At 43.5% G+C, this 21016-nt stretch overlaps 1 protein-coding gene across 1 annotated transcript in view; it reads right to left on the bottom strand.

The window, feature by feature from the left end:
* The window catches only part of WASHC1 (WASH complex subunit 1), a 45831-nt gene extending 25635 nt beyond the window's left edge, over nucleotides 1-20196 (bottom strand). The window contains exons 1-2 of the mRNA XM_082257176.1: nucleotides 20063-20196; nucleotides 3407-3563 (exon numbers count right to left, since the gene is read on the bottom strand). Of these exons, the coding sequence (XP_082113302.1) occupies nucleotides 3407-3546 (140 nt within the window). The 5' untranslated portion in view covers nucleotides 3547-3563; nucleotides 20063-20196. The remainder of the gene's footprint in view (nucleotides 1-3406; nucleotides 3564-20062) is intronic.
* Between the last annotated feature and the right edge of the window lie 820 nt (nucleotides 20197-21016).

The following is a 21016-nucleotide window of genomic DNA, read 5'->3' as shown; positions in this document are numbered from 1 at the left end:
CAGCAATTGGTGTGGCAACAAGCGTTATGATCATTAGAGCTGATCTGAATCCCAACAATAGAGTAGAGGATCTGACACTAAAACAAACTCTGGTTCTCTATTAACACCAAAGCATGGGAAGACTATCACATCAATGCAGGAATTCTCCGCTAAAAGGCATACAGGAGTTAATATGTAAGGAGTATGACAACAGGCAGCATTTGCAGGGGAGAGGTGTGAAGGGTATAATGATAGGCAGTATGTGCAGGAGAGGAGTGTGGAGGGTATGACATGGAGTATTATGTAAAGGAGGAGTGCAGAGGGTAGGATATAGGACAATATGTAAAAGGAGAGGACTGCAGAGGGTAGGATATAGGACAATATGTACAGTAGAGGAGTGCAGAGGGTAGGATATAGGACAATATGTAAAAGGAGAGGAGTGCAGAGGGTAGGATATAGGACATTATGTACAGTAGAGGAGTGCAGAGGGTAGGATATAGGACATTATGTACAGTAGAGGAGTGCAGAGGGTAGGATATAGGACATTATGTACAGTAGAGGAGTGCAGAGGGTAGGATATAGGACATTATATACAGTAGAGGAGTGCAGAGGGTAGGCTATAGGACATTATGTGCAGGAGAGAAGTGCAGAGGGTTGGATATAGGACATTATGTACAGTAGAGGAGTGCAGAGGGTAGGATATAGGACATTATGTACAGGAAAGGAGTGCAGAGGGTAGGATATAGGACATTATGTACAGGAGAGGAGTGCAGAGGGTAGGATATAGGACATTATGTACAGGAGAGGAGTGCAGAGGGTAGGATATAGGACATTATGTACAGGAGAGGAGTGCAGAGGGTAGGATATAGGACATTATGTACAGGAGAGGAGTGCAGAGGGTAGGATATAGGACAATATGTAAAAGGAGAGGAGTGCAGAGGGTAGGATATAGGACATTATGTACAGTAGAGGAGTGCAGAGGGTAGGATATAGGACATTATATACAGTAGAGGAGTGCAGAGGGTAGGCTATAGGACATTATGTGCAGGAGAGAAGTGCAGAGGGTAGGATATAGGACATTATGTACAGGAGAGGAGTGCAGAGGGTAGGATATAGGACATTATGTACAGGAGAGGAGTGCAGAGGGTAGGATATAGGACATTATGTACAGGAGAGGAGTGCAGAGGGTAGGATATAGGACAATATGTAAAAGGAAAGGAGTGCAGAGGGTAGGATATAGGACATTATGTACAGTAGAGGAGTGCAGAGGGTAGGATATAGGACATTATATACAGTAGAGGAGTGCAGAGGGTAGGCTATAGGACATTATGTGCAGGAGAGAAGTGCAGAGGGTTGGATATAGGACATTATGTACAGTAGAGGAGTGCAGAGGGTAGGATATAGGACATTATGTACAGGAGAGGAGTGCAGAGGGTAGGATATAGGACATTATGTACAGGAGAGGAGTGCAGATGGTAGGATATAGGACATTATGTACAGGAGAGGAGTGCAGAGGGTAGGATATAGGACATTATGTACAGGAGAGGAGTGCAGAGGGTAGGATGTAGGACATTATGTACAGGAGAGGAGTGCAGAGGGTAGGATATAGGACAATATGTACAGTAGAGGAGTGCAAATGGGTAGGATAGAGGAAATTATGTACAGTGGAGGAGTGCAGAGGGTAGGATATGGTACATTATGTACGAGAGAGGAGTGCAGAGGGTAGGATATAGGACATTATGTACATTAGAGGAGTGCAGAGGGTATACCAGTAGGCCGTATATGCAGGAGAGGAGTGTGGAGGATTTATAAGAGCTGGAGGTATGTGCAGAAGAGGAGTGCAGAGCGTATGACATTGGGCAATATGTACAGGAGAAAAGTGCAGAGGGTATACCAGCAGACAGTATATGCAAGAGAGGAGTGTGAGGGGTATGACAGCAGGCAGTATTTACAAGAGAAAGGTTTGGCGGGTATAATAGCTGGTGTGCAGGAGAGGAGGGCAACATGTTTGACAGCAGACAGCTTGTGAAGGAAAAGAGGGTGGAAGGTTTAACAGGGGCATTATGAGCAGTAAGGAGGGAATGACATAGGGCAGCATGAGAAGAAGTAAAGAGGGGGTATAAACGGGGGCATTTCTGCAATGCAGAGTATATAACAGGGGCACAAAGTGCAGGAGTGTTTCAGGATACTATGTACTTTAATATACAAATAGCACAAATACCGTACTTCAATTTGATTGCCATCCTGTAATACTTTGTACTGCAGCACTTAGACCAGGAGAGGGGGTTGGTCAGTAGTCTGAATTGGCCAGGCTCTCTAACTTTGCACACTGCTGCCAATCTAACACAGGCAACAAACAAATAGGAAGGGAGAGGAGACCTCCTAAATGCATTGCTACTCTTTCACTGTCCAGTCACAGGTTGTTCTTTTCTGGGGGGGGGGGGTGCGCTGCGACTACAGGCTTCTTATTGCGAGTGAGTGGTACCCTTACGGAAAGCGATATGTATTCCTATAGTTAATTACATAGTTTAATGAATGTATGTTTTCACCTGATTAGATTGTCAAAGCTCCTGAAGAAGCAACAAGGTCACAAAACATGTAGAGCAATATTCAGAAGGTCGGCCAAGGGCGAGTGAAACCCCAGTCTTGGGAGGATATGCGAATCCTGATGTACAGTCCACATACACAAGTTGTATTTTTGTTAGATTGTCCTCTAGGGGGGGGGGGGGGGGGTTACACAAATAGTCCGCGACCAAATCATCGATTTTTTAGGAAATTCTTTACCTATTGCTATATTGTATACAAATATTTTTAATGCAGGCCAATAAATGTGTTAATTTTATACATATGTGCCTATAAAGTCCATGATTCTTTTTCTAGTTCTCATTATACATATTCTATAGGACGTGGATCTTAGGTGCCAATTGGCCACCAAATTCTCCCATTCCTCCTGGAATACTCTGTACAGCAGCACTTAGACCAGGAGAGGGGGGGGGGGGCTTGTCAGTAGTCTGAATTAGCCAGGCTCTCTAAATTTGCACACTGCTCCAATCTAACACAGGCAGCAAGCTAATAGGAAGAGAGAGGAGACCGCCTAAATGCATTGCTGCTCTTTCACAATCCATTCACAGACTGTGGGCCAGTTCCAGGCCTGGATGTGTTGCTCAACTGCTGTGTAGCCTGCCTGGGAGAAGAAGGTCCTGCCTGGGTTGCTTGTACCTGGATCTCAGGACTAGCTAAACAGAATTAAAAGCCTTGTCAGTGAAACAGTTCATATATAGTATTTCAATGGTATGTGGCTACTTGACTGCAGCTCTGCTTTGAATAATGTCTTATATGGAGCAATGCAGGAGAACCATAGTGGTCTCCAGACATCCTCTATAATTCCAGGGTAGAAGGGGCTTGGAGGCGTTCTGCAATACTGTACCTGTTGAAGATGTCATTGGACACAGTCTGTAGGTGTTGCAGAGTGTCGGTGATCTGTTGTATGGTTTCTTCCCTCCGCAGGTCTGGCTGGATTAGAGGCACTGTGTAGGCCTGCTTCTCCACAGAGAGCCTCTGAGGCATGGTGACAGCGCCTCCTGCTGAAAACACAAGAGAACACACCCTGTTAGATTTAAAATAAGACCAAACCAAATACATACTGCCATCACTGACCCCCTTCTGAAAATTCTGGAGCCTGGCTGTCATATTGATGCAGTGGATTTGAAACCGAAGTCTAGGCTAAACAAATATTGTTTAGATACAAGAGCCATATGTGTGACGGACCCCCATACTAAAGAAGGAGTATGTCCGCCATATAAGCTTCCCTTGCCCGGTACTAGCACTATCCAAGATCCCTAAGCCCACCCAGATATTTGTTGTGACATTAATTTAGGGTGGTAAGAAGCATAAGACTGTTTATTCAAACACAGACAAGAGATATACACTCAGGGGACAACCCCCCCTTCTTTGCATAATGACACAGGGCAGGGTAAACTACATTCAGTAACATGACACACAGGTATATTCAACTTTCCAACAGTAGACAATCTTTAGGAAGGGCTGATGGAGAAATCCCACTTCCCTCTAGCAGCTAATCCACATATACATCCCATAATAATAGGTTGATTCCAAGGCAGACAGAAACAATAGAACAATGGGATACAGGCACTTAACAATACCAAACCCCAGCCCACCTCAAACTATCTAGCAATGGTCTATGAGATAAACTCCTACAAGCAGCCTGAAAAGATTGAACCAATTTACATTGTTCATAAATATTACTGTCCTAAGTGAAAGAGGCCCTTCATTCTTTTAACCCAAACCACACATATAGAACCCAGGATAACTGGGGTAACACAAAATGCTGAGCCCGGTGTGGTTGTACAGTGAGTCTAGTTGGTGCAGACCTGACTGGGGTTCTTGGTCACCCTGTGCCCCTAATAGACACAGGGTGACTTACACATAGGAGGGATGGGGGGAGCTGGACAAGGAGTTTCCTGACCTCTCTAAGGTAAGTTGTGTTCCACGGACCCCCCAACCAAAGTGACTCCCGTCACAATATGTATTCTTACATAAATCTTGGTGCCCTGTTTCTTTTTTTCCATATCTGTGCACTAATCAAGCAAAAAACTCTGAACGATACCTCTATTATGGGGGCTTCCTGTAATAAAGACAAGTCCCAGCTGCTTTCTCTCCTTGTACGGTGTGATTGGTCTTGTATCCGCCCCCTCCTGCAGTTTTCTGCAGGCAGCCTGTACAGGATAGGCCTGATGGATCCTTCCCCTAGGTCTGCTCTCTGCACAAGCTGTGTGTCGCAGAGATATAACAACATGGCTACTTTTGCAAGTTAATATCTGCCTTTTTTAAAGGATTTGGTGCACACTAAAGCTGGATACACACTATCCAACTTTTGTTGGTAGATTTCCTTCAGATTTACCTTTTCTATGTAGTGCAAGGGCCTGCCAGATTGCATACAAATTGAAAGTGTTTAGGTTTGACCTTATATTATATGGTTTCGGTAAGTCTAAAGGAAAAAGTCTTCAGAAAATCCTATAGTGTGTATGGCCCATTAGTGGTCGTAAAACATTTCTCATACCGCCCAACTTTCTGAGATGGGAATGAGGGACACCGATTAGCATACGCCCTGCCACGCCCCTCCCTTAAAAGGAGAATTTTACAAAAAAAAAAAAAAAGATTGGTTAAATTCACAAGTGCTTTTTTAAGACTACTATTCCTTTATATTGGCTTTTGGAATTTACAAATGCAAAAAATATTTAAATTTATGTTTTTGTCACAGGAGTTCACCTTTAGTCTTTTACGAGACACTGACCTGGAACAAGTAAGCAGAACATTGGAGTTCATCTGTTTGCTTTTTGTAGGCAAGGAATACTGAAAGTATTGAAACACAGCCAGGCATTTAGCATTTTTTTTTGTATCTTACACAGTTCTCTTTGTAAAGGTTTGGATTAAGTAACACAAAGGTTAAATGTCTTTAAAGCTGAGCGAGACAGGAGTAGAGGACTTGTAGCAACCTCCACGTGCCCTATAAATAGGTGCAATCACCATATGAGATGACGATAATTATATGTAATTATGAGGAGGTAATCAGTGCTGTAGAACTACTCTTAATGAGAAAAACTGATTATTGGGAGGAAAAGTGGGGGAGATGGGTAGTGTAAACATAAAGGAGAAGAGGCAATGTATCCCAGGGGAGAGACGGTTTATCAGAGGGCCCCATAATCAAAATCTCTCTAACCTCTTGCTATACAGACAGGCTATTTAATGGACGAGTTAGGGTCCATTCATACCTGTTGTGCTGGGACTACGCTGGGCACCCTTGTCCAGCACAGTTCTAACACAAGACAGGCAAAAAGCCTTTTTCCTTTTCAGGCCAGTTCACAACACACTACCATGCTGTAGTGGTGGGAATTTAAATAAAAGTAAGGCAGGCAGAAATTTTTTCAGCTCATCACATTGCCGTATCACACCCCACTGTGGCCAATAGAACTATGGTTGCATCTCATAAAATTAGAATATCATCAAATACTTATTTATTTCAGTAAATCAATTCAAAAAGTGAAACTCATATCTTTTATATGGATGTGTTGATATATTTCAAGCATTTCTTTTTTATAACTTTGATGATTATGACACAGCTAGTGAAAACTCAAAATTCAATATCCAGAAAATTAGATTACATAAGACCAATAAAAAAAAAAAAAAAAAAGATTTTTTAATACAGAAATGTTGGCTTACTGAAAAGTATGTCCATGTACAGTATAGTATAGCATAGTATGTCCTCAATACTTGGTCGGGGCTTCTTTTGCATGAACTACTGTATCAATGTGGCGTGACATGGAGGCGATCAGTCTGTGGCACTGCTGAGGTGTTATGGAAGCCCAGGTTTATTTTTGATGAGCCTTCAGCTCATCTGCATTGTTGGGTCTGGTGTCTCTCATCTTCCTCTTGACAATAACCCACAGATTTTCTATGAGGTTTAGGTCAGGCGAGTTTGATGGCCAATCAAGCACAGTGATACCATGATCATTAAACCAGGTATTGGTACTATTGGCAGTGTGGGCAGGTACCAAGTCCTGCTGGAAAATGAAATCGGCATCTCCATAAATCTGGTCAGCAGAGGGAAGCATGAAGTGCTTTAGAATTTCCTGGTAGAGGGCTGCACTGACTCTGGGCTTGATAAAACACAGTGGACCAACACCAGCAGATGACATGGCTCTCCAAATCATCACGCCGCATTAATGCGGTAATTCATGCAAAAGAAGCCCACGACAAAGTATTGAGTGCATACTATACTGTACATGGACATACGTTTCAGTAAGCCAACATTTCTGTATTAAAAATCCTATTTTTTCTTTAATTAGTCCTATGTAATATTCAAATTTTCTGAGATTCTGAATTTTGGGTTTCACTAGCTGTAAGCCATAATCATTAAAGTTAAAAGAAAAATATATCACTCAACGCATCTATTTAAAATATAAGTTTCACTTTTTGAATTGAATTTCTGAAATAAATTAACTTTTGATGATATTCAAATTTTATGAGATGCACCTGTAGTTCTATTGACCGCTGTGGGATGTGATGTGGCAATGTGATGCGCTGAAAAAAGTTCTGCCTGTTATACTTTTATTTAAATTCACATCGCTGCAGCATTTTGTTGTGAACTGGCCTAAAAGTGAAAAAGGCTTTTGATGATATTCTGAATTTTATGAGATGCACCTGTAAATTAAATGCACTACTCCGGCCAGTGCACATCAGTGTTCCGTGTTGCTGCTGGTGTGAACGAACCCCTCATTTATATGTCAGGGAGAATAAAAACGAATATATACTGTATATTATATACACACACACAGTGCTTTGCGAAAGTATTCGGCCTCCTTAAACTTTTCGACCTTTTGCCACATTTCAGGCTTCAAACATTAAGATATAAAACTGTATTTTTTTGTGAAGAATCAACAACAAGTGGGACACAATTATGAAGTGGAATGAAATTTATTGGATATTTCAAACGTTTTTAACAAATAAAAAACTGAAAAATTGGGCGTGCAAAATTATTCAGCCCCCTTAACCCTCCTCTTGTGTTAGGGTCAAAACTGACCCGTTTTCAGGTTTTGAATGTCTATAAGTATCACATAAATTTGTTTATTGCATCAAGATTTTTTTACTTTGTCAGGAACCTCTATTTAAACAATGTAATAGAAAAATAATCCTTTTCACTAAATTATAAAATACTGTGGTGAAAATTAAGACGTTTATGGTGTTAGGGTCAATTCTGACCCAGTTATAATATAGGATTTTAGGACACTAATAAGTTCCAAAACTGAAATCATAAACACTCTCTCTGCTTAGTAACAGTGACAGCCAATCCCCTCTCAACCCTGTGAGCTGTAGTTAGGGAGGGGCCTATCTCTTTTCCTGCTTGTCTGCTTCTCTAAATAAAGTGAAGAAACATAGGACAAATTCATTTCAGAGTTGCTGACTTTATTTTACCATTTTTTAAATTTGACAATGAGAGGTATGCTATCAAAAGAAAGGTCTAGGGGTCACACCAAAAATATTAAAACCAATCTTTTCAAGGATAAAGAAGCCTAACAAGGTAACCAAGAGGTAAGAAACAAATTGGATGATAAATAATTATTCAGAGGGTATTTTATGGCTGATTTAAAACACGGGTCAAAACTGACCCTAACATCATGGATAGTAACGGAATTCTAACATAAGAGGAGGGTTAAGTTAATACTTTGTAGCGCTACCTTTTGCTGCGATTACAGCTGTAAGTCGCTTGGGGTATGTCTCTATCAGTTTTGCACATTGATAGACTGAAATTTTTGCCCATTCCTCCTTGCAAAACAGCTCGAGCTCAGTGAGGATAGATGGAGAGCGTTTGTGAACAGCAGTTTTCAGTTCTTTCCACAGATTCTCGATTGGATTCAGGTCTGGACTTTGACTTGGCCATTCTAACACCTGGATATGTTTATTTGTGAACCATTCCATTGTAGATTTTGCTTTATGTTTTGGATCATTGTCTTGTTGGAAGACAAATCTCTGTCCCAGTCTCAGGTCTTTTGCAGACTCCATGATGTTTTCTTCTAGAATGGTCCTGTATTTGGCTCCATCCATCTTCCCATCAATTTTAACCATCTTCCCTGTCCCTGCTGAAGAAAAGCAGGCCCAAACCATGATGCTGCCACCACCATGTTTGACAGTGGGGATGGTGTGTTCAGGGTGAGGAGCTTTGTTGCTTTTACGCCAAACATAACGTTTTGCATTGTTGCCAAAAAGTTCAATTTTGGTTTCATCTGACCAGAGCACCTTCTTCCACATGTTTGGTGTGTCGCCCAGGTGGCTTGTGGCAAACTTTAAACGACACTTTTTATGGATATCTTTAAGAAATGGCTTTCTTCTTGCCACTCTGCCATAAAGGCCAGATTTGTGCAGTATACGACTGATTGTTGTAATATGGACAGAGTCTCCCACCTCAGCTGTAGATCTCTGCAGTTCATACAGAGTGATCATGGGCTTCTTGGCTGCATCTCTGATCAGTCTACTCCTTGTATGAGCTGAAAGTTTAGAGGGACGGCCAGGTCTTCGTAGATTTGCAGTGGTCTGATACTCCTTCCATTTCAATATTATCGCTTGCACGGTGCTCCTTGGGATGTTTAAAGCGTGGGAAATCTTTTTGTATCCAAATCCGGCTTTAAACTTCTCCACAATAGTATCTCGGACCTGCCTGGTGTGTTCCTTGTTCTTCATGATGCTCTCTGCGCTTTAAACGGACCTCTGAGACTATCACAGTGCAGGTGCATTTATACGGAGACTTAATTACACACAGGTGGATTCTATTTATCATAATTAGTCATTTAGGTCAACATTGGATCATTCAGAGATCCTCACTGAACTTCTGGAGAGAGTTTGCTGCACTGAAAGTAAAGGGGCTGAATAATTTTGCACGCCTAATTTTTCAGTTTTTTATTTGTTAACAAAGTTTGAAATATACAATAAATTTCGTTCCACTTTATGATTGTGTCCCACTTTTTGATTCTTCACCAAAAAAATTGTTTTATATCTTTATGTTTGAAGCCTGAAATGTGGCAAAAGGTTGCAAAGTTCAAGGGGGCCGAATACTTTTGCAAGGCACTATATATATGTAGTGGGTGCCCCTCAGCCCCATACTTACCACAGGGAATCTCACAGGCTCTCACAAGGGAAAGAAGTCTACCAGCTCCTGCAGGAGAATACCCCCCTCCCTCTCCGGTTTGTTCTGTGTAGTGTGTAAGCACCATTCGCAGAGAGACTGGCCGCCCATTCTGTCCCTTCCCCTGCTTCCCTATTGGCAGGGAGAGGGAACCAATGACACTCAAGGGGTACTGCAGCAATGCATCTTGGGACATGTAGTCCACATCACAAAACAGCCCCACCAGCCTTATATGGTGACAGGACTGCACACCCCAGCATGCCCTGAGGAGAAAAGGAAGAAAGGACACCAGGGGCTGACTGGGAGCTAGTCAGATGCCCCAAGACAAGGGAGAAGACTGGAACCAGGAGAGAGGTGTTGCCTCCCGGGTCGGGATTCCATTCCTCGCACAGCTCCACAGCCAGTCGGGGACATCCTGCCTGGGAGGGGGATCCCAGGTGTACCTGTACAGACAGTGTGAAATTTCCAGTTGTGAAGTAGCCAGTTGGGCTACCTGAAGAGCCTGCCTGATCCAAGACATTTTGTTTGGGCCTTGGCCACAGGATTGGAGAGTGGGCACTTGCAGACAATGTTTCCTATTTTGCCTACATCTGTAGGTCCTGGGTCACACTTACACCCTGTTAGGCAGTCACAGTGTTCATCTTGCTACCTGGATACTGCCAGCATAATGCATTTTTACTCTACCTAACAGGATCTTTTAAGTGAACCAAATAAAAGTGGCCAGCTGAAGATTCAAGGTCTTCTTTTTCCAAGGGACTGAAGTTACTGGTGCCATACGGGCGCACACACATACCTAGGGCTCAGCATATGTAGTGTATGAGCAGGGTAATTTGAACTTGGGAGTTACAATATTGAATGCTGTATTAGGTACAGTATAGTGTTTATAGTATTCTGGGCCTGTGGTGTCAGGGGACAGAGGAGAGAGATCTGACATAAGAAAGGGTCATTTATCTGCTCTCCTCCTGCCTGGACTCATACAATTTAAGTAGAGTGGTGACCAATCCGTTATAGTGTCTGTTAATTTGTGGTCTGCCAATTGTTTAGGTGTTTGCATCTGCTCTCAGGCTTTTTTGCCTTGATGAGTCCCCTGAGAGCAGCCATGCAATACCTTTGAGTTCTATTGCTCCTGATTTCAGTCTTTATTGCACGGTTAATTTACTTGAGATATATTTGCCTATTGTTCAGATATATTGCTATTGTTTGTTCCCCTTCTAAAGAAATTTCACAAGTAAAGACTTTTTCTGTGTTTTACTAGAACATGTGTCTTTCATTGGTGGTGTTTGCACTAACACTTACGCCACGTGTGCCAGAGGGGCTGAGACTTTTCTTGGGTTTGAGAGGCAGAGTACAGAACCAATTATACTCAAGTGACTCCTGCGGGGGTAGCGCTACATATATTTGCACATACATATACACACACACATTACATCTTTGCGATGCATGCACATTTCCATGTTTTGTTTCTTGAAAAATGCTGCAATTACAGAAAAATACTTCTTGATCTGCCAGAAATCCAGTGAGCTACTAACTTCCTGTTGTGACATGTTATTGCTCCCTCTGCTGCACTGAAATCCCAAAGCAGATGCACAGATATTTTGCAGTGATAAAACATCAGAAATGTACTAATTTTTTTTTTGCCCAATATGATGAAATGTTGATAATGAACACCTCTCTAACTTCTACTGAAGTGACCCCCCCCCCCCCCCACACTACTCCCCCAAGTAGTCCACTGGTGTCAGAAGCTCTAAAAGAAAAGTGCTACAGGGTAGGTTGAAGGCTGCTAAATAATCACACCCTTTGGAGAAGAGAGGGGCACTGTAGGTATCTCCGATGCTAATTAACCAAATTTTTTTTTGGGGAGCAGCCTTCTATAGACAACAGTGAAGACTACACGCATACCCCTGAAGACCAATCAGTACTACCAGAGAACCCATGTAGTCATGCTACTTAGCCTCTATGGCAGGGATATGCAAACTGTGGCCCTCCAGCTGTTACAAAACTACAAGTCCCATCATGCCTCTGCCTCTGGATGTCATGCTTGTGGTTGTCAGAGTCTTGCTATGCCTCATGGGACTTGTAGTTCTGCAACATCTGGAGGGCCACAGTTTGCATATCCCTGCTCTATGGGTAAGCTTTACCGAAAATAGGTTTGGTCAGAATTTAGCCTATTCAGAGTTCTCCAAACTAAATGGGAGTGTTCTCCAAACTAAATGGGAGTGTTCTCCAAACTAAATGGAGTGTTCAGCCATTCACCGAGCCCAGAACTGCTACTAAATTTGACTGTTTTGGCAGGGCATCTGGTTGTAAGGGGGGGGGGGGGGGGGTTTGCATCCTAAGAATTATAACTCATCCTCCCTCCCATTCATGGATAAGGGTCTTGGTATGCATTTTGAGGGGGACCCCACTTTGTTTGTCATTTTTGCTGCAGGATGTATTTCAGGAAAGAAATACATTTTAGGTTCCTTGCACACTAGGAGCAGAAAAAAAATGCCAGAACCTCTGGCAGAAAGAAAAAGCTCAGTTTAGGGGAGATTATGGCATTTGTTTTTATGTGGTTTATTTTTCCCCCCCAAAACATTCCCCTCTGCTCATTTCTTTCTATAATCAATGTACGCTTGAAAACACTGAATGCTCCTAAACGTGCATTTATTGTTTTTTTCTGCCTGAAAACCCTCCCCTTGAAGTAGGACTCTAAAAGCCCTAATGTGCAAAAAACTGCAAAAAGCATTCTTTTTTTAAGCCAGTGTGCATGCCATGGACCCTTACAAAGGAAAACAAACAAATATATAATTTGCAGACATTAAAAATTCCCTGCTGGCATGGGGACCATCCAAAAAACATACCTTACTCAGGAATTAAAATGTTTTTTTTTTTCTTGTAAATGTCAATTTTGCTGAAGTACATTGTATAAAATTAGACAGATTTGTTATTTCACAGGCAGGTTCAGGAAATCTGACTTTTTTTTTTTTTTAAAAGGAATAATGCATTTTTAAAAGTTGCTTTTTAAAGTGGTACTTTTTCACGTTTCCCCACTTTAAGGCTTATAATAAGTCTTACCTGTAGGTTCCTTGAAAATGAGCTAAAGTGGTGCCCTTTAGAAGATAGATGTAGCGATGCCGGCTACAGCCAATGACATCACTTGCATGCGCATTATAGGGGGCTCCTATGATGGTGGTTAGTGTGAAGAATGCTCCTTACATTGGGGGGCCAAAGGAAAGAATGCTCCTTACATTGGGGGGCCAAAGGAAAGAATGCTCCTTACATTGGGGGGGCCAACGGAAAGAATTAGGGCTGCAACTAACGATTATTTTGTCTATCGACTAATCTAGCGATTATTTCTCCGATTAGTCGACTAATTTAACGATTATTTTTAATTTTTTTCGCTTAAATTGAGTGCAGTTTTTTGATTAGCTAATTAATCCTTTGAATAACTTTACAAAAAATAATACGTACAACTTCTAATATAATATTTCAACTTTTGTTAAATTTTTTCCAAAAAATACTTCAATGTGGTTGAAGTTTTTACAGTATACAAAAATGAAGTGGCAAAAATGTAAAAAGGGAACGATTTCTGGCCCCCCCATTATACAGGATTAATCATATCCCACCAGACTAGTCTGCATTTTACAGTGTGGGAGAGGGGGTAACCTTCCATTTCAGGGGGGTGTTAGATGTTGGTAACCGCTCGACTTTTTCTTTATGGGGGGGGGGGGGGGGGGGAGAGAGAGATGGTAGCTGCTGGACTTTTCCATTATTCCATTACGGGGGTGATGATGGTAACTGCTGGACTTATTTATGGGGGGGGGGGGAGTGATTGTAGTAACTGCTGGACTTTTCCGTTATGGGGGTGATGGTAACTGCTGGACTTTTCCGTTATGGGGGGTGATGTTAACTGCTGGACTTTTCTGTTATTGGGGGGTGGAGATGATGGTAAGCGCTCTGCTTGTTCCTCATGTATAGAAAGCTGCAGGAACATGCAATCCCCACTGCAGCCAGGACACAGGAAGCCCCCCCATCTTGACACTGGTATAGAACAATGGATGAGGAACCGGGCAGGACTGATAACGGACGGTGACCCGCGCACGCTCTTCCGGGAAGCCTCGTTTAGTATTTTAGCAGAAGCTGCTGATAGGATTTCCTCAGGCAGGCGGGCAAGAGTTAAATGACTGGGCATACAATTGAGGAATGTGGGAACAATGTAAACTGATGCCTGCTTGATTACCTTATTATCTCCTGGTCTTTTCATGCCTCAGTGTCAGTCTCATGCACTCCGAGGAGGGGGAGGACAAGAACGGCCGGCACGAGCAGGGGGCATGTTGACGTCACGTGTGACGCGTCAACGCCTTTCACACATGTCAATGTATTTCTGTAGTCTACGTAATCTATTACGTTGACGAGTCATTGCAGCACTAGAAAGAATGCTCCTTACATTGGGGGGCCAACGGAAAGAATGCTCCTTACATTGGGGGGCCAACGGAAAGAATGCTCCTTACATTGGGGGGCCAACGGAAAGAATGCTCCTTACATTGGGGGGCCAACAGAAAGAATGCTTCTTACATTAGTGGTTAGTGTGAAGAATGCTCCTTACATTGGGGGGCCAATGGGAAGAACGCTCCTTACATTTGGGGTCAGTGGGGAAAAAAAATTAAAGGGTTACCACACCCAGATCAATGTGTCTCTGTTGCAGAAGATATTTTAGCCAGTGTAGTTTTGCATCTGACACTTACAGGAATGTTAGATGCCTGGTTCCCTGCTAAGGCCTGCTGGCTCCTCTGTCCTGTAGAGAGGTAGCTGGACCCCATAGCATTTGCATAGTCTATCACTACAATTGCTCCCATGGCCCCAGCTGTCCTCTGATGGGAAAACGCTTCACTTTGTTAACCACTTCTGGACTGGAAGGTTTTACCCCCTTAATGACCAGACCATTTTTTGCAATACGGCACTTCTTTACTTTAACTGACAATTGCGCGGTCATGCAACGATGTCCTTATTTTCCCACAAATAGAGCTTTCTTTTACTGGTATTTGATCACCTCTGCAATTTTTTTTTTTTTTTTTTTGTGCTATAAACAAAAAAAGTGACAATTCTGAAAAAAACAAAACAATATTTTTTACTTTCTTCTATATAACATTCCCTATTAAAAAAATAATTAAAAATCTATTTTTTTCAGCATTTTAGGCCAATATGTATTCTGCTACATATTTTTGGTTAAAAAAAACATCCCAATAAGTGTATGTTGATTGGTTTGCGCAAATGTTATCGCATCTACAAACTAGGGGAAAGATTTACGTTATTTTTATTTTTTTACTGGTAATGGTGGCGATCAGCCGTTTTTAGCACGATTACGACATTGAGGCGGACAGATCGGACCCCTAACTGACATTACTACAGTAATCAGTGCTAAAAATATGCATTGTTATTATACTGACACTGGCAGGGAATGGGGTTAACATCAGGGGTGATCAAATGGTTAAATATGTCTTTAGGGGGGTGCTAACTATGTGGGGGGATGGGCTTGCTGCATGAACAGAGACCTGTGTTCCCAAATACAGTATCTCACAAAAGTGAGTACACCCCTCACATTTTTGTAAATATTTTATTATATCTTTTCCTGTGACAACACTGAAGAAATGACACTTTGCTACAATGTAAAGTAGTGAGTGTACAGCTTGTATAACAGTGTAAATTTGCTGTCCCCTCAAAATAACTCAACACACAGGCATTAAGGTCTAAACCGCTGGTAACAAAGGTGAGTACATCCCTAAGTGAAGATGTCCAAATGGTCCCCAAAGTGTCAATATTTTATGTGGCCACCATTATTTTCCAGCACTGCCTTAACCCTCTTCGGCATGGAGTTCACCAGAGCTTCACAGGTTGCCACTAGAGTCCTCTTCCACTCCTCCATGATGACATCACAGAGCTGGTGGATGTTAGAGACCTTTGACTCCTCGACCTTCTGTTTGAGGATGCCCCACAGATGCTCAATAGGCTTTAGGTCTGGACACATGCTTAGCCAGTCCATCACCTTTACCCTCAGCTTCTTTAGCAAGGCAGTGGCTGTCTTGGAGGTGTGTTTGAGATCATTATCATGTTGGAATACTGCCCTGCGGCCCAGTGTCCGAAGGGAGGGGATCATGCTCTGCTTCAGTATGTCACAGTACATGTTCTCATTCATGGTTCCCTCAATGAACTGTAGATCCCTAATGCCTGCAGCACTCATGCAGCCCCAGACCATGACACTCCCACCACCATGCTTGACTGTAGGCAAGACACACTTGTCTTTGTACTCCTCACCTGGTTGCCACCATACACGCTTGACACCATCTGAAACAAATACGTTTATCTTGGTTTCATTAGATCACAGGACATGGTTCCAGTAATCCATGACCTTAGACTGGTTATCTTTAGCAAATTGTTTCCCGGCTTTCTTGTGCATTATCTTTAGAAGAGGCTTCCTTCTGGGATGACAGCCATTCAGAGCAATTTGATGCAGTGTGCGGCGTATGGTCTGAGCACTGACATTCCCAACCCCTTCAACCTCTGCAGCAATGCTGGCAGCACTCATAAGTCTATTTCCCAAAGAAAACCTCTTCTTATAACCTTTTGGAACTAAATTTCCCATGATGCTCAACTACACTTCAGAGTGCATGAACATCATGGGAAATGTAGTTCTAAACCATCTGGGGTGCCAAGGTGTGCCATCACTGGCCTAGGCCTACTTCATGTAGAGCAACAATTCTTTTTTCAGATCCTCAGAGAGTTCTTTGGCATGAGGTGCCATGTTGAACTTCCAGTGACCAGTATGAGAGAGTGAGAGCGATAACACCAAATTTAACACATCTGCTCCCAATTCACACCTGAGACCTTGTAACACTAACGAATCACATGACACCGGGGAGGGAAAATGGCATTTTTACTTAGGGGTGTACTCACTTTTATTGCCAGCGGTTTAGACATTAATGGCTGTGTGTTGAGTTATTTTGAGGGGAGAGCAAATTTACACTGTTCGTGTCGGTTCACACTATGGCGACGCGACTTAATGAAGTCGCCGTGCACCGACTTCACATAATGGAAGTCATGCAAGTCGCTCCGACTTCCCCAAAAGTAGTGCAGGAACCTTTTTCTAAGTCGGAGCGACTTGAGTCGCTCCTATTAGAACGGTTCCAATTGCACAGAATGGAGCACGACTTGTCAGGCGACCAAGTCGCCTGACAAGTCGGAAGAGTGTGAACCGGCACTTATACAAGCTGTACACTCACTACTTTACATTGTAGCAAAGTGTTGTCACATGAAAATAAATATTTACAAAAATGTGAGGGGTGAACTCACTTTTGTGAGATACTGTAAGAGGAACACAGGATCCCTGTGTTCATTACTGGCAGACCACCGTTCTCTCTCCACAGGGAGCGATTGCGTGTGCCCGGGAGACATCGCGGCCGCTAGACCCGCTGATTGGCTCCCCCTGTAGCCAATTGGTGTGCGTGCACCCCCACTAACAGTCCCGCGAAGGGACATACAGGTACGTCATTTCGTGGGACAGAGCCGACCTGCTGCCAGAAAAAATACGGCGGCTGGTCAACAAGTGGTTAAAGAGACCCAGCCAGGTCTCTTAAAATATAAAGCCATCAGCTCCCTTTAATAAAAGGCCTATTAGGCTGGCCATACATTAACCTTTTATTTTTTTTGAATGACCCAGTTCCCCCATCCGCACATCAAGTGTTATTATATTCTGACAGTAGGAAACCTTCTCCACTGTCAGAATACACTGATCAATGCTGCTGGCTATCAATTCTTCTGCTGCAGGGGAGTGATGCTTTTATAGCTTTAGTGACCAGGCGGGGTATTTTTAAAGTGATTCAGTCATTGGAAAATTTGGGGGGCTGCCACTGCTTAAACTCTTCTTTGAGAATGCTTTCATGCTGATGCTGTGGCTTCAATACAAGTAGAGAGGCTTATCCTTGTCGGCGAAGCCAGACAAAGCCAGGCAAGTTGCATTTTTTAAAGAAGGCCCAGCAATGGCAAAGACTGTACAGAAATGCAACCTGTTTTTTTTTTTCAGCATACAAGAAGGCTTCATTTAGACGGTTGCAGAGGATCCTCTGTGTTGAGCTGCTTTTTGCTGTGTCTGCATCCACCTCAGAGCTGCATGCAGGCAGCCCAAACCGGTAATAATCCCAAAAGCAAAAATTGAACATATTGCAGTTTACCAGTCATTAAAAGTGGATGCAGACACAATGGCGGAACAGACGCAGGGGTTGATTTACTAAAAACAAATAGCCTGTGCACTTTGCAAAGCGCAGTTGCACTCTGCAAGAGCAGTTGCTCCAGAGCTTAGTAAATGAAAAGAATCTCTGACTTCCATCATCCAATCATGTGCAAGCAAAAATGCTGTATTTTTTTTATTTTCCTTGCATGTTATTGGGTATTCTTTGCAAAGTGAACGTTTACTAAGCTTTGCAAAGTTTAGAGTCTGCCTTTAGTAAATCAACCCCACAGTGTCATGTCAAAATTTGACATGCAGACAGAAATACGAGCATAGCTCCAAACACAGGGTCTGCATTTGGATACTTGCACCCACTTCTGCCCATATGTCAAACTGTGACATGTGACTGTGTCTGTGCAGCCGCTGTGCCTGCATCCATTACTATGGGCAGCTCCAAGATGTAGTGCCCTGCTGTGAGCCCTAATGCAGTGCCCTGCTGTGAGCCCTAATGCATTGCCCTGCTGTGAGCCCTAATGCATTGCCCTGCTGTGAGCCCTAATGCAGTGCCCCTAATCAGTGCCCTGGGGTGAGCCCTAATGCAGTGCCCTGGGGTGAGCCCTAATGCAGTGCCCTGGGGTGAGCCCTAATGCAGTGCCCCCGAATGCAGTGCCCCCGAATGCAGTGCCCTGCTGTGAGCCCTAATGCAGTGCCCCTGAATGCAGTGCCCTGCTGTGAGCCCTAATGCAGTGCCACCGAATGCAGTGCCCTGCTGTGAGCCCTAATGCAGTGCCTCCGAATGCAGTGCCCTGCTGTGAGCCCTAATGCAGTGCCCCCGAATGCAGTGCCCTGCTGTGAGCCCTAATGCAGTGCCCTGCTGTGAGCCCTAATGCAGTGCCACCGAATGCAGTGCCCTGCTGTGAGCCCTAATGCAGTGCCCTGCTGTGAGCCCTAATACAGTGCCCTGGGGTGAGACCTAATGCAGTGCCCTGGGGTGAGCCCTAATGCAGTGCCCCCGAATGCAGTGCCCTGCTGTGAGCCCTAATGCAGTGCCCCTGAATGCAGTGCCCTGCTGTGAGCCCTAATGCAGTGCCCCCGAATGCAGTGCCCTGCTGTGAGCCCTAATGCAGTGCCACCGAATGCAGTGCCCTGCTGTGAGCCCTAATGCAGTGCCCCCGAATGCAGTGCCCCCGAATGCAGTGCCCTGCTGTGAGCCCTAATGCAGTGCCCCTGAATGCAGTGCCCTGCTGTGAGCCCTAATGCAGTGCCCTGCTGTGAGCCCTAATGCAGTGCCCTGCTGTGAGCCCTAATGCAGTGCCCTGCTGTGAGCCCTAATACAGTGCCCTGGGGTGAGCCCTAATGCAGTGCCCTGGGGTGAGCCCTAATGCAGTGCCCCCGAATGCAGTGCCCTGCTGTGAGCCCTAATGCAGTGCCCCTGAATGCAGTGCCCTGCTGTGAGCCCTAATGCAGTGCCACCGAATGCAGTGCCCTGCTGTGAGCCCTAATGCAGTGCCACCGAATGCAGTGCCCTGCTGTGAGCCCTAATGAGGTGCCCCCGAATGCAGTGCCCTGCTGTGAGCCCTAATGCAGTGCCACCGAATGCAGTGCCCTGCTGTGAGCCCTAATGCAGTGCCACCGAATGCAGTGCCCTGCTGTGAGCCCTAATGCAGTGCCCCCGAATGCAGTGCCCTGCTGTGAGCCCTAATGCAGTGCCCCCGAATGCAGTGCCCTGCTGTGAGCCCTAATGCAGTGCCCTGCTGTGAGCCCTAATACAGTGCCCTGCTGTGAGACCTAATGCAGTGCCCTGCTGTGAGACCTAATGCAGTGCCCTGCGGTGAGCCCTAATGCAGTGCCCTGGGGTGAGCCCTAATGCAGTACCCTGGGGTGAGCTAAAACAATAGAAAAAAATGTCTATTTTTCTTTGTCCTCGCATTGCACAATCCAGCTGCTGTGAATTAGCCCCAAGTGAAATGAGGTAGGTGTGACCCTCAGTAGACACAATGTAGCTTCTTTAAGATGATATCTGCTTACTATATCATTGAAATGTGACATTCCTGATGAATTGTGTGTATTGTGTGTGTGTTTCCAGAAAGCAGCTAGGGATTCTCACTATGATAACACACAACACACATATCAACATGAACATATAACACAAATCATTAACACAAACATTATACAAAACTCACCTCCTCCAGCTCTGCTTCCTGGCTGTCATGTGACTGTCACATGACATCCTCCTCCTCCTCCTGCCTTGCTGTGCTCGCCTCCTCCTGGTCATGTGACAGCACTCATGTGACTCCATGCTGGAGGGTTCCCCCCCTCCCCCTCCTGTGCTGTTATACGGAGCATAGAGGAGAGATCAGCTCATGTTATGGCTGCCAGTACTGTGCAAATAGGGAAATATAGAGTGTTTAATGGATATATATTATGTTAGATTAGGTATAAATGCCTAGTGTGATGATATATTTGGAAGAATAATAATAACAATAAATAATGTGTAAATATGATGAATACATTGTTAAATTGAAGTGTTTATTATAATTAATGGGGGGGGGGGGGCAAGGGGGATTGTTGAGGATGTTCATCGGTCAGAAAATGAATTTATAGAACACGTCTGATCACTAAAATGTCACATATATGTATATACAGTACATGCACACGCATAAAATAAAAAATATCTATCTATCTATATATATATATATATATATTCACACTCTGTGTATGTGTATATATATATATATATATATATGTATATATATATATATAGTATATTTATATATAGAGTTTCACAGTGTGGCTCAAAAAAAGGCACGTGTCCACCGTGTCAACCAAAAGACAAAAAACACATTAACCACTTGTGTACCAACCTGTAATACCCCTTTATTTCCAAGCCATTTTTAATTTTTTGTTTTTATTTTTCTGTGCTGTGATAGTTTTACTGACACTGAAGCAAAAATTTTTTTTTTTATCATTTTATTGGAGAGCGATAGCACTTTCTGTTGGTAGTATTTAAAGCTGTTTTTAACCCAACAGCAAAAACTGAACATATTGCAGCTTAGCAATTATTAGATGCGGTGGCTGCATTTGTTTTTTTTGTTTTCTTTTAAGCTGTTTTTTGTCTGTTTCCATCTGGCGATCTG

The sequence above is a fragment of the Pelophylax lessonae genome (assembly GCF_965119305.1).
Source record: "Pelophylax lessonae genome assembly, chromosome: 4".
Lineage (NCBI taxonomy): Eukaryota > Metazoa > Chordata > Amphibia > Anura > Ranidae > Pelophylax > Pelophylax lessonae.
This window is presented reverse-complemented; position numbering and strand designations above follow the sequence as displayed.